The 12,529-nt window shown below is 60.9% G+C and overlaps 1 protein-coding gene across 1 annotated transcript in view; it reads right to left on the reverse strand.

Moving 5' to 3' along the window:
- Nucleotides 1-12,529, reverse strand: part of ABLIM3 (actin binding LIM protein family, member 3) — a 25,296-nt gene that overhangs the window by 5,102 nt on the left and 7,665 nt on the right. The window contains exons 6-14 of the mRNA XM_009882084.1: nucleotides 12,352-12,445; nucleotides 7,327-7,414; nucleotides 5,905-5,963; nucleotides 5,312-5,383; nucleotides 4,755-4,910; nucleotides 3,586-3,615; nucleotides 2,897-3,026; nucleotides 1,916-2,014; nucleotides 443-493 (exon numbers count right to left, since the gene is read on the reverse strand). Coding sequence (XP_009880386.1) covers nucleotides 443-493; nucleotides 1,916-2,014; nucleotides 2,897-3,026; nucleotides 3,586-3,615; nucleotides 4,755-4,910; nucleotides 5,312-5,383; nucleotides 5,905-5,963; nucleotides 7,327-7,414; nucleotides 12,352-12,445 — 779 coding nt within the window. The remainder of the gene's footprint in view (nucleotides 1-442; nucleotides 494-1,915; nucleotides 2,015-2,896; nucleotides 3,027-3,585; nucleotides 3,616-4,754; nucleotides 4,911-5,311; nucleotides 5,384-5,904; nucleotides 5,964-7,326; nucleotides 7,415-12,351; nucleotides 12,446-12,529) is intronic.

A 12,529-nucleotide genomic window follows, 5' to 3' on the forward strand; every position in this document is an offset into this window, starting at 1 on the left:
GATGAGCTGTGATTTTTCTCCAGGGCTCCAAGTGAAACTGCAAATTACCTTCTTCATCCCTTTCCCCAGGATGCTTTGGCTCCTGGCATCAGCAAGCAACGGCCCCCCTTCTCCCCCCTCTGCCACCCCTCCATGGCCTTGCTCCCCCTCCCACAGCTATCCCTGTCCCCGGCACCGCTGACAGCCTTCGCCTCCATCCCTCACAACAGGGATGCGCTCCAAACCTGTGTTTTTCCTTGCACTGAATCCCACACTCTGCTGCCCGGACGGGAAGCAGGAACATCGGCCCACCAAAGCCCAGCACCCCAACATCTCGCCTTGACGCCCACTCCCATCTCCCACCCTGCCCCTAAACGCGACTCAGCCAGACCAAGCCCTGCGCTGGTACCCTGCCCCGCTTCCCCCGCGGCGCAGAGCCCGGTGCGCAGCGGGCAGACAGTACCGTGTCGCTTATAGATGGGGGGTTTCCGGTAGATGTTACTCTCGCCGGCAGCTGGTGGCAGAAAAAAAAGAAAGGGAAGAAAGAAGGAAAGAAAGGAGGAAGGGGAGGTCAGCGTGGGTGTGCTGAGAGCTGTCAGGACAGAGGTCCTGCAGGAGATGCTATCCCCACACCACATCACACAACCGCCTCTGGGTCCACGCGTCCCACAGGAGCGCAGCACCAGGTCAGGACCCGGCAGGCTCCGGGATGGGCAGCAGGAACGCGGTCCCGGGGCCGCCCTCGGGCAGCGGTGCGCACAGAGGACATGCAGTGAGCGCCCCAGCGTCAGCATGCACCGCGGGACGGCGGGTTCCCGGCCCCGGGAGGGAGCAGCACAGCCAGGAACCACCGGCCACCCCTGCCAGCCGGCAGCAACGCACCACGCCTCGCGCTGGTGCAGTTTCTTGGGATGCCAGCGCCTGGAAGAACCACCTGCAATCTACCTGGGGTGAAACAACATCAGCCAAAGCCTCTTTCCGCAGCAGAGAGAGAAAAGAGCGAGCTGGGAGGGAAAGCGAGCTGGAGCCTGGTGCTGAGAGCTACAGCCCCCGCACAGGGGCCAGGCAGCAGAGCTGGCGGAGCAGGGAGGGGGCCATCCATAAACCATCGACCGTCAGCGGGAGGGCAGGGCAGGCAGCGGGGCAGAGCCCTGGCAGGGATGGGATGGGAGCAGGGGACCATGGTGGGGAACCTCTGGGTGTCCTCATGGTGCTGTCCCAGGGCATCAGCTATACATCAGGGAGTGTCCCACGCTTTGAAGGAGGACAAGGGTGGTGGGAGATGCCTACAGCTGAGCAGGGTGGTGTGGGGCTCTGGCCCCTCTGCCTGCGCTGAAGGACGGATGGGCAGCTCTGCCTGCTTCCCTCCCCACTCTCCCCTTCTGCCCACTCCGTCCCCGTCCCCGTGGGCTCTGCGTGGCCGGGAGCGGGTGGTGGCCCTTACCTGGTGGCCCCCTGCAATCCCTGCAGAAGGGGAGCAGGCATCTGGCAAGCCCAGAAGACTCTGGGGGGAGGGAGCAGCGGGCCCTAGGGGGAGTATAAAATAGTCATCTGTAGCAGATGGGTGCGGAAAGGCCTCCGGCAGACACGCTTCGGCTCGTGATCCTGGAGGGGGAGGCAGGGAAGGGGGCAAGCTGTCTGCAGGGGACTCGTCTTCGTGTGGAGGGTGAAGGAAGGTCAGGGAAGAGGAAGAAGAGGGATGTTGCAAGGATCAAGCAGACTCCGGGCGGCTCTGGGACGTCTGGGTGGTGATGGGGAGGGAGGAGGGTTCAAGCTGCAGGTCCTGTTTATGGATGGCCTTTACCAGGGGTAGATCCTGCTGCCAGCTGGCTCTAGGCAGGCGGCGGAGCTACGCATGCGACACAGGGAGGACAGCACATGCGGGCATGCCACAAACACGGCGCTTCCCCGGGGACCGGGGCGCTCCAGAGCCTACCTGGGATGTGGAAATGCTTGGGTGCTTGGTATGAGGTTGGAGTAGAGGACCTCACATCTAACTGGCTATAGTAGGGGGAGCTGCGCCCGCTCTCGGTGCCTACGCGGTGCCGAGCAGAAGCAGCCATAAGTGACCAAGAGAGAGAACAAGAGGCAGAAGAAAACGGGTGTTAAATGCAGCGGTGTTAGAAGAGCGGAGGGCGACCCAGTGGTGGAGGTGACAGGGACGTGCACCAGTCCGTGGTCTAGCATGGGGCGTGATGGAGCAGGGGGAGATTTCCCGCATCTCCAGAGGAAGGTGAGATGCAGAGGAAACCCCGTGTGCAGGTGCTGTTACAGGGCAGCACGCTGCCCCGCTGCTGGTGAGAGAAAAGCCGAGCGTGCTGCAGAGGCAAACGGTGACGGGCCTTCGGCGGTGCAGCGCAGGGGTAGCTCGGGGAATGCGAGACCTCTGGACTTACTGACCTTGGATTTTCCCAGTTGTTCCTCCCCGGCTCCGAAGGACAGGAGACATGGCACAGATACATTCTGCTCCCCCTCGACACGCTTCAGGGCGTGCACACGTGTGTGTGTGTGTAAGAATCCCCCTTGCAGCACTGGCTGGGCACAAGCACTCTCGTGCATGCCCCTCCCAGAGTTACCAAGCCAGCTGAGGGGTCTTCACTGGACCTGAAGGTCACCTCCCTCCCCACCCCATCCTTCATTCAGGTCAGGTCTGAGCCAGGACAAAGCCCTCCTCAGCCTCTCCTCGCTGCTCTCAAGACGAGAGTCAGGGGAACTGGAGGATGCACATAGCAGAGTTGGTCACTGCCCCACAGCTCCTGTTGCTGTCATGCCCCCACGGACCCCCCAACCCCCTGCCTGCTTGCCAGAGGAGGGGCCACTGAGGTCCTCTAGGAGAAGCAGGGGACAGTTTGATGATCCCCGCTCTACCTGGGGATCTGATCTTAGCCCAGCCTGGAGTTGCAGCTGAAATCCTCACCTGAGCGGTAGAAATGATGGGGGGACCTCGGGATGGTGGGGGACATGCCCTGGCGGCTGTAGGTGGGGGAGTCGATGTAGCCAGGGCTGGAGGCTCGCCTCTGCCGGGTGTCAAAGCTCTCATAGATGTCCTGGGGACCGGGAAAGGTGCGGAGAGAAGGGGAGTTAGAGCTGGCGGGATGAGGGATGAGGCAGGTCAGTGCCTTGCCAGCCCTGTGGGGCAGTGTCCCATGGCCGAGCATCTGTGGGCTTGTGGCAGCCTGGGAGGGTGCACACTCTGCACCTCCGTGGCTGGAGGGGGTCCCCAGGCTGCTCTGCCTCCCCCTCCCCCCCCCAAATCGCAGACAGCGAAGCCCAGAGCTTGGGACCAGGTAATGGCATCTGGCCAGAGGATTTCAACCCCTTGCTTGGAGATTGTCCCTTTCGCCTGAGCTTATTCCCAATTTCTCATGTCCCCCTCCACAGGGCAGAAGCCGCAGCCCGGGTCTGCTCTGCCAGGGAGGGCTGCACGCCGCTCTCCCGGGGGCCTGAAGGACAGAACCCTCTGCAGGATGGTCACCCCATCTCCCCCCACCTCGGGACAGCAGCCAGGCAGGGGGACATTCAGCAGAGCCCCGTGGTCCCTGGGCAGAGGGACGCCCTGCGGTGGCAGCAGGTGACAGACCTCTCTCTGCCCGCCGGGGGCATTACCTGCGAGTACGGGGAGAGGGTCCCCAGGGACTGGAGGCGGCAGGAGGCAAAGGGTGGGAAAAGAGAGAGAGACAGCACACAGTTAAGGAGAGCAGTGACAGACTGAGGTCCCAGAGCGGCTCGTTTTCCCCGTGTTACAGCCTCATGGCAGCTGCCAGGCAGTGAGGGCGGCTGGTGGCACAGCCGGAGTGAAACCATGGTGGGACGCTGGGCAGGGAGCCCCTGGCTGGCAGGGAAGCCGGCGCGAGGATGGCACCTCCCGAATCAGAGACATTGGTGGAGCCCCTCACCGCATGCGGCTACAAGGGGAGAAGGCGCTGCCGGCCCCGTGGTGCTCCACAGCACACCACGGCCATGCCGCCTGCACGGTCACCGGGTGTGCTGGAGGAAGGCAGGCTTGGCGAGAAACCTTGGGACTGGAAACGTAAGAGATGTTGCTGCTGGCCATTACAAAGTCCTCTTCCAGGACCACCTCGGGTTCCCCTATCTCTGTTTGAGCTGTTCAGACCCTCTTCTTCTCCAGACTCACTGCAATCACCCAGCAGCCCCTTCCCATGCCACGTGCTGCTTGGGCATCACTTTATCACACGCTTGCAAAACCACACTGACCGAGCTCCCTTCCACTTGCTGTGGGACCAGCACCCAACAGGCTGGGTGGCCTGGGCCAGCCTTACTCCCCACTCCAGCTAAGGGGGAGCTGGCACCTTGCATGTAGGGCGATTGCCTGCCAGGGGCTGGGCTTCGGGCTGAGCCTCTGGGCTGCCCTGCCAGCCGTCTGTCCCTCCGCCCCAAAGGGATGCACGTGTGCGGCATGCCCTCCTCCCCTCCTGCTCCGATGGGCGAGCTCCCTGCCATGTCCCTCCCGAGGGTGACATCTCCTTCCACGCAGTGCCGCCTGTCCCCGCGCGTCGGGCGTGCTGCACAGCGTGGGCAGGGTGCAACCATCAGCTAAGGTCACTGGTTTCCTTCTTACTCTGCAGCAGCAGCGTGGGTACCCTTCCAGCCCTCTTCCCAGTGACAGGGAGCCTCCGAGAGAGGTCTTACCCCCGCTCCTGCCTCCCTGCAGTATTCCCACTGGAGTGAGCAAACCCACATAGTTTCCCCCATCACCCTGAATCGGAGCCCGACTCCCTGCGCAGCCCAGCACTGGGCGTATCGAGACTCAATACCTCCCCATAGCTATATCTCTCCAGCGTCTCATCCGATGTATATCTGTGATAGGGCTCGTAGGAAATGAGGTCAGGACGCTGCACTTCATAGATGGCTTTAATCTTGGGAAGAGCTGCCAGGTCTTTGTAATTAAGGATCTCATTATCCACTTTAGCCTAGGGAGAGGGAGAGACAGAGAGACAGAAAGGAAGAGGAGGAGAGAAGGAAGGGGAGGCTGGAGCACACAGTGTGGAGCCGGCACAGAGCAGACAGCCCACCATCACGCCAGCAGTGGAAGAGGTAAGAGGAGATGCCCAAGAGGCAGCAGGAAGGGACAGAGGAGCTGGGAGGGGGGGACTGTGCCCCTCTGAGCGCTCCCGGTCTGTGCCAACAGCACTGCCAGCACGGCATGCTGCTGGGGCGAGGGGGCACGGCTCATCTGCGCTGTCCCCAAATGCTGGGCTCGTTCCTGGGGGACACCTCACGCTGCGGAGCAGTGCTGGGAACTGTTGTTCCCCTTCCCGGGGCTGGCGCATTTGTCCTGCCCTGCAGAGACGAAGGGCAGAGCTGTACTTACGCAGATGACGCGGTTCGGGGAGCCGATGCTGGAACCAGGGGGCGAGATGGAGGTTTCTGACGTCCTTCTGTGCTGTGGAGGCAGAAGAGCAGAGGACAGGTGAGAGCACAGCGGGGAGGGACCCCTGAGCAGGCACAATGCAAGCAAATTTTTGGTTGTGGGGCTGAATTTCACTCAAGGTCCAGCTCCTCCGCTCTTTCCTCTGCTTGCTGCTGGTGCCCACGGCCGTTGCAGGCTGCTCTGCCGTTCAGCTTCGCGTCCTGGCCTCTCCTGGGGCCAGATCCGGAGTCAGGCGAGTGGCCCAGCAAGACCCAGTAGGCAGCTGTGCCAGTGGCCAGATGGGCGCAGAGAGAGCGCAGCAGCTCGAGGGGTTGGTGAGGGGACCGCCGTGTCCCCTCCCTGAGCACAGCGTGGGCTGGCGCCTCCGCCATGGCCACCCGCCATCCTCTGGGCGGCGGGGACAGAGCTCGCACCAGCCTCAGGAAGCCACCCTGGGCTTGGACACTGCCACAGCAGTTCACCTCCAGCCCGGACTCGGGGACATCACCTGGGACATGCCACCGCTCGGAGATGCCCCTCGCCCTGCTGCCTACCTTTAGCTTCTTCTCTGCTCTGGCTGCCTGCTTGCAGATGGGGTGCCACACTTCGGAGCCTGCAACACAGCAAAGGGAAAGCGTTTCAGCTCCACGCACAGCCCACCCCTGCTGCTAGGGATCGTCCGGCTCCTCCTGCCAAGGGGGTGTCCCATCTTGTCCCTGTCACCGCCTCCGTCACCACCCACGGTCCCCAGGAAGGACATGTCAGTGCCCTCTCCAGCAGCAGCTGCATTAACCAGTGTTACAGGAGTGCAACCCCTGCGCGCTGCGGGGGCAGCTCCTGGGGGGATCCAGGTAGGAACCGGAGTCTCTCCATAGGGAGCAGAGCAGGAGGGAGGTGGTGAGCCCCGAGGATGCAGAGGGGGGTCACCTCCTGGGTCCCACTGGCTCTTCTGGACGCCTTCTCCACTACTGTGCACCCACAGGCATGTGCGCACTGGGGACAGCGTGGCCATACTAAGAAAATAAAAAGCTCCCAAGCACTGAGATGTAGTAGCCAAGGCTACTAAACTGCGACAGCAAACCCGGCTGTGATTTTGGCCCAGCCCAACCAGTGCTCAGCCAGGCAGCTCCTGCTGGTTAAATGCGGGATCACACCGAGCCCGGGGCACCCACAGCCCCTCGCACGCTCTCCGGGCTGGAACCAGCAAAGCCACGGAGCTTTGCCCAGGCACGTCCTGAGCTGCCCACGACAGGACCCCGCTGGGACCCTGGCTCTCTTAGTGCACAATTCCCCCTTTGCCACTCACGGGATCATTAATGACACAAGGTGACAGGCAAACATGGGCTACTGAGAGAAAACAAACCCTCCCTTTGCGCTGGAAACAGTCCCTAAGGCAGCTCCAGGCAGGGATGAGCTCCTTGCCAGAACCAAACCCAAACCATCCAGCTGTGCCAAGCAAGCGCCTTACCCCTCCAGTGCTGCTCACAGCGTAAACTGGATGGGGGGGGGGGGGGGAGTTGGTGGCAGTGGGGAAGGGGTCCTGGACCACCTCCCCTGGGGCTGAGGAGAGCGGGGAACCAGTCACCCTGCACCCATCCCAGCCCCTACTCGCTGAGCACAGGCCAGGGACACATCCAGGCATGCCCAGAGGTGCTGGGAGACTCATAGGGAGCAAAAAAACCTACTGACGAGGAACAAAGTCTCCTCCAGTTCAGTGGCAGGGCAGGTTTCATGGAGAGAAATGATCACTGCACAGCTCAGAAAGAGCGCAGGGGCTGGGGAGCAGTGGAGAGGGGTCTCTGGCATTGCTGGTAGGCACTGGGTCTCTGCTGCACAGAGACACCCTTTTGGCCCCGATCGCCATGAGGACCCAAACCCCAAAAGGCCCCGCAGCCAGCACACCTCTGCACAGCCACGCTGGTCCATGCCCCGATGCGGGGCAGGGGAGTCCCTCCTCACTGCAGCGGGATCCCTACCTGTCAGGTACATCTCCTCTCCTTCCGTGAACATCTGGTGGCAGCGGACACATCTGGCACAGGTGGGGTGGTAGTGCTTCCCTCCTGCCTGCAAGGGACAGCAAAGAAGAGGGGTGACCCGCTCGCATCCCTGAGGGCGAGCGGCCCCGGCATCACCTGCTGCTGCAGACTATGACAAGGCGAAGGGGGAAACACTGCCCAGGGTGGCCTCAGAGACCGTCACCACACACGGAGAAAACCAGAGACCACTTCATCACTAATGCTTCTGACTTGCTGGACTACGAGTCAGACTGGGAACCTTCTGCTCCCCTTGAACTGTCCAACACACAGGAAAGCAGAGCCAGAAGGCCTCAAACCCCCAAGGAAGGTTCCCCTACAAACCTTATCCCTAATTGTCCTTGGATTCTGGAAATAACCGAGGCCCTCTGCAGTAACGCTCCGCCAAGCAGCCATGCTTTGCACCACCTCCATCCCTCTACAGCTTTGAAGAGAAACACCAAATTTGGCCCAGGATGTTGCAGCCGGGAAGCGGTAAAGGGAGAAGAAGGGTCCCAAAGAGAAACCTCACAAAGCACAGGCTTCTTCTTGCTGTCAGACCCACTTGCCACCCCCTCGCCCTGAAAAAACTGTTCTCCTTCTGTGAAGCCGTGCCCAAACTTCAGCACTAGCGAAACGCTATTCCCCAGCAGAGCGGGAGCTGGGCTGCTCCCTTCGCTCTTTGACAGGGATAACAGCTTTAATTGGTAGCTTGATTCCGCTCAAAGTGTCTGCTAGCATTTCAATTACAGGCTCATTTTCTGGGCTGGGAACTGGGAGGCAGGAGCTGGCTCAGGGCAGGAGGAATCTGGGCTGCGCTGTTTGGAGCTCGACCCCAAAGGACATTTTACTCCCATAATAATCCAAGAGAAGAGGAAGGATAATTTAAGGCGGCAGAAGGAAGACGAGGCTCTGGCTGACAGAGGGGAGGGTTATGACAGAGGGGGCTGGAGCCGGTTTGAAATAGGGAGGATCAACAGGAAAAGTTGCTGTGAGGATAACTAAGAACGTGACAGGTGATTGCCCATAAAAATCAATCTGCAACTCAATGCCTTTGGGGTGCAGCTGGTGGCTTTGCCCTTCCAGTTTATACCAAAAATGAGTGGAAGGTTTTAGGGAGGAAGGGGAGACGGGTGGGAGAGTTTGGACCCCTCTTCCTTTCATTGCAGTGCACCTCAACCCAGGGAGGGGACAGCCCTGCACCCTAGACACCCCCCTGTGCCAGCTGCCAGCAGCACAACGTATTCCTGGGCTGGCCCGAGTGAGCCCACAGCCCAGATACCCCCAATTCACACCCAAAAGCTTGATAACAGGGCAGGAAAATCACCAGTGGAGGGCTGCAGAGACAGAGCCACCATGAATGCAGGAGAGAAGCAAGGAAGGCCCTGGTCCCACAGGCTCTCTGGTGGGACAGGAGAGGACCCTGCGGTGGCCCCGGCACGCAGCCGCCCGGAGTAGTGCCCCACGCGTGGCACAGGCTTCCACCAAAGGCTTCACCACCCTGAGCAAACACACCAGCTGGTTCCAGCCTATACAGATCCTAAACCATTTTTTACCCCGAAAAGCCTCGTCTGGAACCCGCGGTGTCATTGACATTGTGCCAACGGGCTCATCGCGTCTCATGCCCATTTCTCCAGGGAGGTGACCCACCGCCTCGCCAAGGTGAAGGCTCCCTAAGGACAGCCGGTTCCTCCTGCCCAGAGCCCTGCGTAGGCAGCTGCCTGCCGGCCATCACCCCTCTGCAGCGGGCACCCGCCAGCCACTGCCGTGCACCCAGGGCAGGCACGCTGAGCTGCATCAGTTGGCAGAGATGGCTGTAAACACAGGGAAAAAAAAGAGATGAAAAATAACCCAGCGCAAGCCCAGCGCCTAACCGCTTCAGGCCAGTGTCTGCAGCTCCCATCACTTGTATTTCCAGCTGGCTGGAGACAGCCAACACAGGGACACGTGCCACCTTCCCTAGTCCCTCGCTGAGTCTGGGATGGGTTTGATGCTCTTGGACCCTCTTGGTACTCCCAAAGGCTTGCTCTACTGACAGTATGGAAAAAAAACAAAAATGTATACATCTTTTCCTTTCCTATCTATGGTATCCGGGGTGTGTGACAGGTCAGACTGCCAAAAGGGGACGCTTCGCAGATGGGGGTGTGGATGGGGAGGGAGGCTGGCTGCTCCCCCAGCGGTATGTACTCGCCTTTCATTTCAACGCAGACCTTCTCCAAAAACCACCCAACTTCCCAACACCCACCGCTACTCGAGGAACAACTCTCTGAAACGCGCACAAACCTTGTTCTTTTTACATTGGTTAATACTACAGCTGGTAAAAGGCTGGTAGAGGCGGCGAGGGAAAAGACCTGCTTGTTATCACATGCAGTCCCTTAAAGACTCATTAATCATCCAAGCCTGGCCACGCAGCTCAGAGCGGTTGGGAGAGCCCGGAGGCTGCCGGCATAGCACGAGAAGACTCCTTAAGGCCTAAAATGATTTAAAGGCACCCTTTCCATTTTGCGCTCCGCTGGAGAAGACAATTAAATCCTCTGGTTTTACAGGAGATAAGGTTCAATACCACAGGTGGGCATGTAGCTGGGGAGGCAAGGGATGCCCGCAGTGCCCGCGGGCTTGGTGGTGATTGCCCAGCACAGTCCCCTGGGCACCCAAATGCGATGCTCCTCTTGGCTCCGTGACAGTGCCTGCGAGGAGGTGGCACCTTGGCGCTGAGACGCATTACTTCCAGCCCGCTGGAGTGCCATCGCATAGGGAGGGCTCCCTTGCTTGGGCGCAGGTGCGGCAGGCAAGGTGCTAACGCAAGATGGTGGCCGTTTGGAGCATCACGTGGGATTCAGCCAGCCTCTTCCCATAGCCCGGCAGGGCTGGTCAGACGCTCCAGCCAGGGAGAACCGGTGCTGGGAGCACCGCCTGGGATAGAACGCACAGGGAAGAGGCGGAGGACGAAGCGGGAGGGAACGTAGAGCGAATGCTGCGAGAACAGCCAGGGGAGATAGCGGCAAGGGAGAGCGGGGGAGGCTGCCTCCTTGCCACCACCCCAGGGCTGGCTCCAGCTTGCATGTGGGCTGCCACCACCCGCACCCTGTCGTGCCCTGCAGAGCTGCCCTCTGTCCCCTCAGACACGCAGCAGCAGGAACATCCTACGCTCATCCTGACTCCACTGTGGTTGCACCAAGTGAGGAAAAAGCCCGGAGAGTGGTGCCCGAGAGTGCCGGCCAGGCTGGCAGCACAGCCTCCGAGCTCAGGACAGGGCTCCCAGGTCCCTTCTGGCTCTTCTCACCTGCTCTTATTTGCTGAGCATCCCACCCCGTGCAATGCCCAGCCTGCTTGCCCTGCTGGGTGCCTGAGGATGCTCTGTCCTGGCACAGGGTTATCGGGGACTGGGCTGCCCAGGGGAGCAGCAGCAGGGATTCGGTCTCAGGGGATCCTCTGGCTTCACCCTGCTCAGCTCAGCTGTTTGCTGATCAAGTTGCCCCACGATGGGCAGCCGGCCCATGGCAGCTGCTGCAGTGCCGAGCTCAGGCTCACAGAGGTCAGCGCCGGGACTGCTGCCGAAGCCTGGAGTCAGCAGAAAGCCTTCCCAGGCAGAGACAGCTCCCTGAAGAGGGGGAAGATGCTGGAGGGCTCCTGGCACCAGCTTCAGGAGAGGTTCCCTGGCCAGGCTAGGTCCCTTCAGGTGAGCCCAGCTGGCAGGGCCAGAGGGGGTGACCACTGCTTGGTAGTCTGTGAGAGAAACAGGCTGGAGATGTCCAGGAACAGCCCCCAGCAGGCTGGAGACCTACAGAGCCATTGCAGCCCACAGAACCTGTGGTCTGGCTCACTGCAGAGCCGTGATACCTCTGGTTTTGGGATACAGCTTGCTATCGCTGCTGTCTGGGGATGGCAGAGTAGTGGGTGCCAGTGCTGCCCCAGGAGCACCTCCCTCCCACTCAGCCATGCGGAAGGGAAGGTCCCAGGAGTGACTGAGCACGCTTTCAGCATTGCTGTCTCTCTATGTCACCACAGCCCAGCTCCATAGTATCACCAGGGGATCTAAAAATCACAACAGGCTTCATTCTGACATCTTTCTCTGTGCCTCCTGAGCCTTTAGTTTACCCTCAGACTGGATTTTTTGGCTCTCACTCCCCTCTCCCCAGCCCCTGCAAACATTGGGGTAGAAACAAAGCATGACAGGACACCTCCCCTCCAGGAGCAGGGACATGACCGCCCAGCTGACAGAAGGACCAGCCCTGATGGACTTCTCTGTCCCTACCAACAGCAAACCCCACTCCCCTCACTGGCTGTGCAGCTCTGCCACTGCCCAAAACATCCTCCACAGCCACCTGCATCCATGTCTTGCTGTGGGATCCCTACATCCTTTGGTGGCTCCACTGGAGCAGCTCCTGCTGGCCATTAAGGCGACGAGCAAAGCCCCCTCTGGATTCGGCCCAGGGCAGGGGACCCCCTGCTCTGGTGGCTGCCCTGCAAAGGGGTGTGCTGCGGTGACGGCTGCCCACGGGCAGGGTGCTACAGCCCCTCATCTGGGCTCCTCCGCAGTGGGCAGCCGTGCTGGATGTGTTTCCAAGGCAACAGGCAGGCTGCCTGCAGAGGGATGCGCTCAGAAGGTGGGCTGGGGCGAGCACGGTGGGGACACTCCTGAGCCAGGCATGGCAAGACCTGGTTGAGGCTAGTGTCCTCACATCTTGGACTCCAGACACGTCCCTGCACACCCAGGCCACTGCGTGCTCTGGCTGCTTCTGGAGCTCCAGTACCCAAACCACCTCGCCAAAGGTCTGCAGCATGGTGGTGCTCCCTCCCCCACTCCCACTCCCACCCTCCAGAAAAGGCAGTCACACTGTGTCCACACACCCACCCCAGGAAGAGCCATGGCCCCAAGACACCGAGGGTAGCACGAGAAGGGTGCAGGATGATGAAACTCCCGTGCCTCCCCAAGGCACGCACCTCTGGTCAGGATGTGCATGGTCCCTATGACAGGGCAGGACTCACCTCCAGGACCCTGCCGCTGATGTACCGGTCACAGGTCTCACACTTGATGCCGAACTGGGCATGGTAGTCGGATTCACAGTACGGGACGCCATCCCTTTGGGAGAGGGAGGAGAAGGGGGTGAGCGGCAGGTGATGCGGGCTGGGGACCCCCTCGCTGCAGCCCCAGCCCCGGGGGGGG

Source organism: Charadrius vociferus, unplaced genomic scaffold (assembly GCF_000708025.1).
Source record: "Charadrius vociferus isolate BGI_N301 unplaced genomic scaffold, ASM70802v2 scaffold3, whole genome shotgun sequence".
Classification (NCBI taxonomy): domain Eukaryota; kingdom Metazoa; phylum Chordata; class Aves; order Charadriiformes; family Charadriidae; genus Charadrius; species Charadrius vociferus.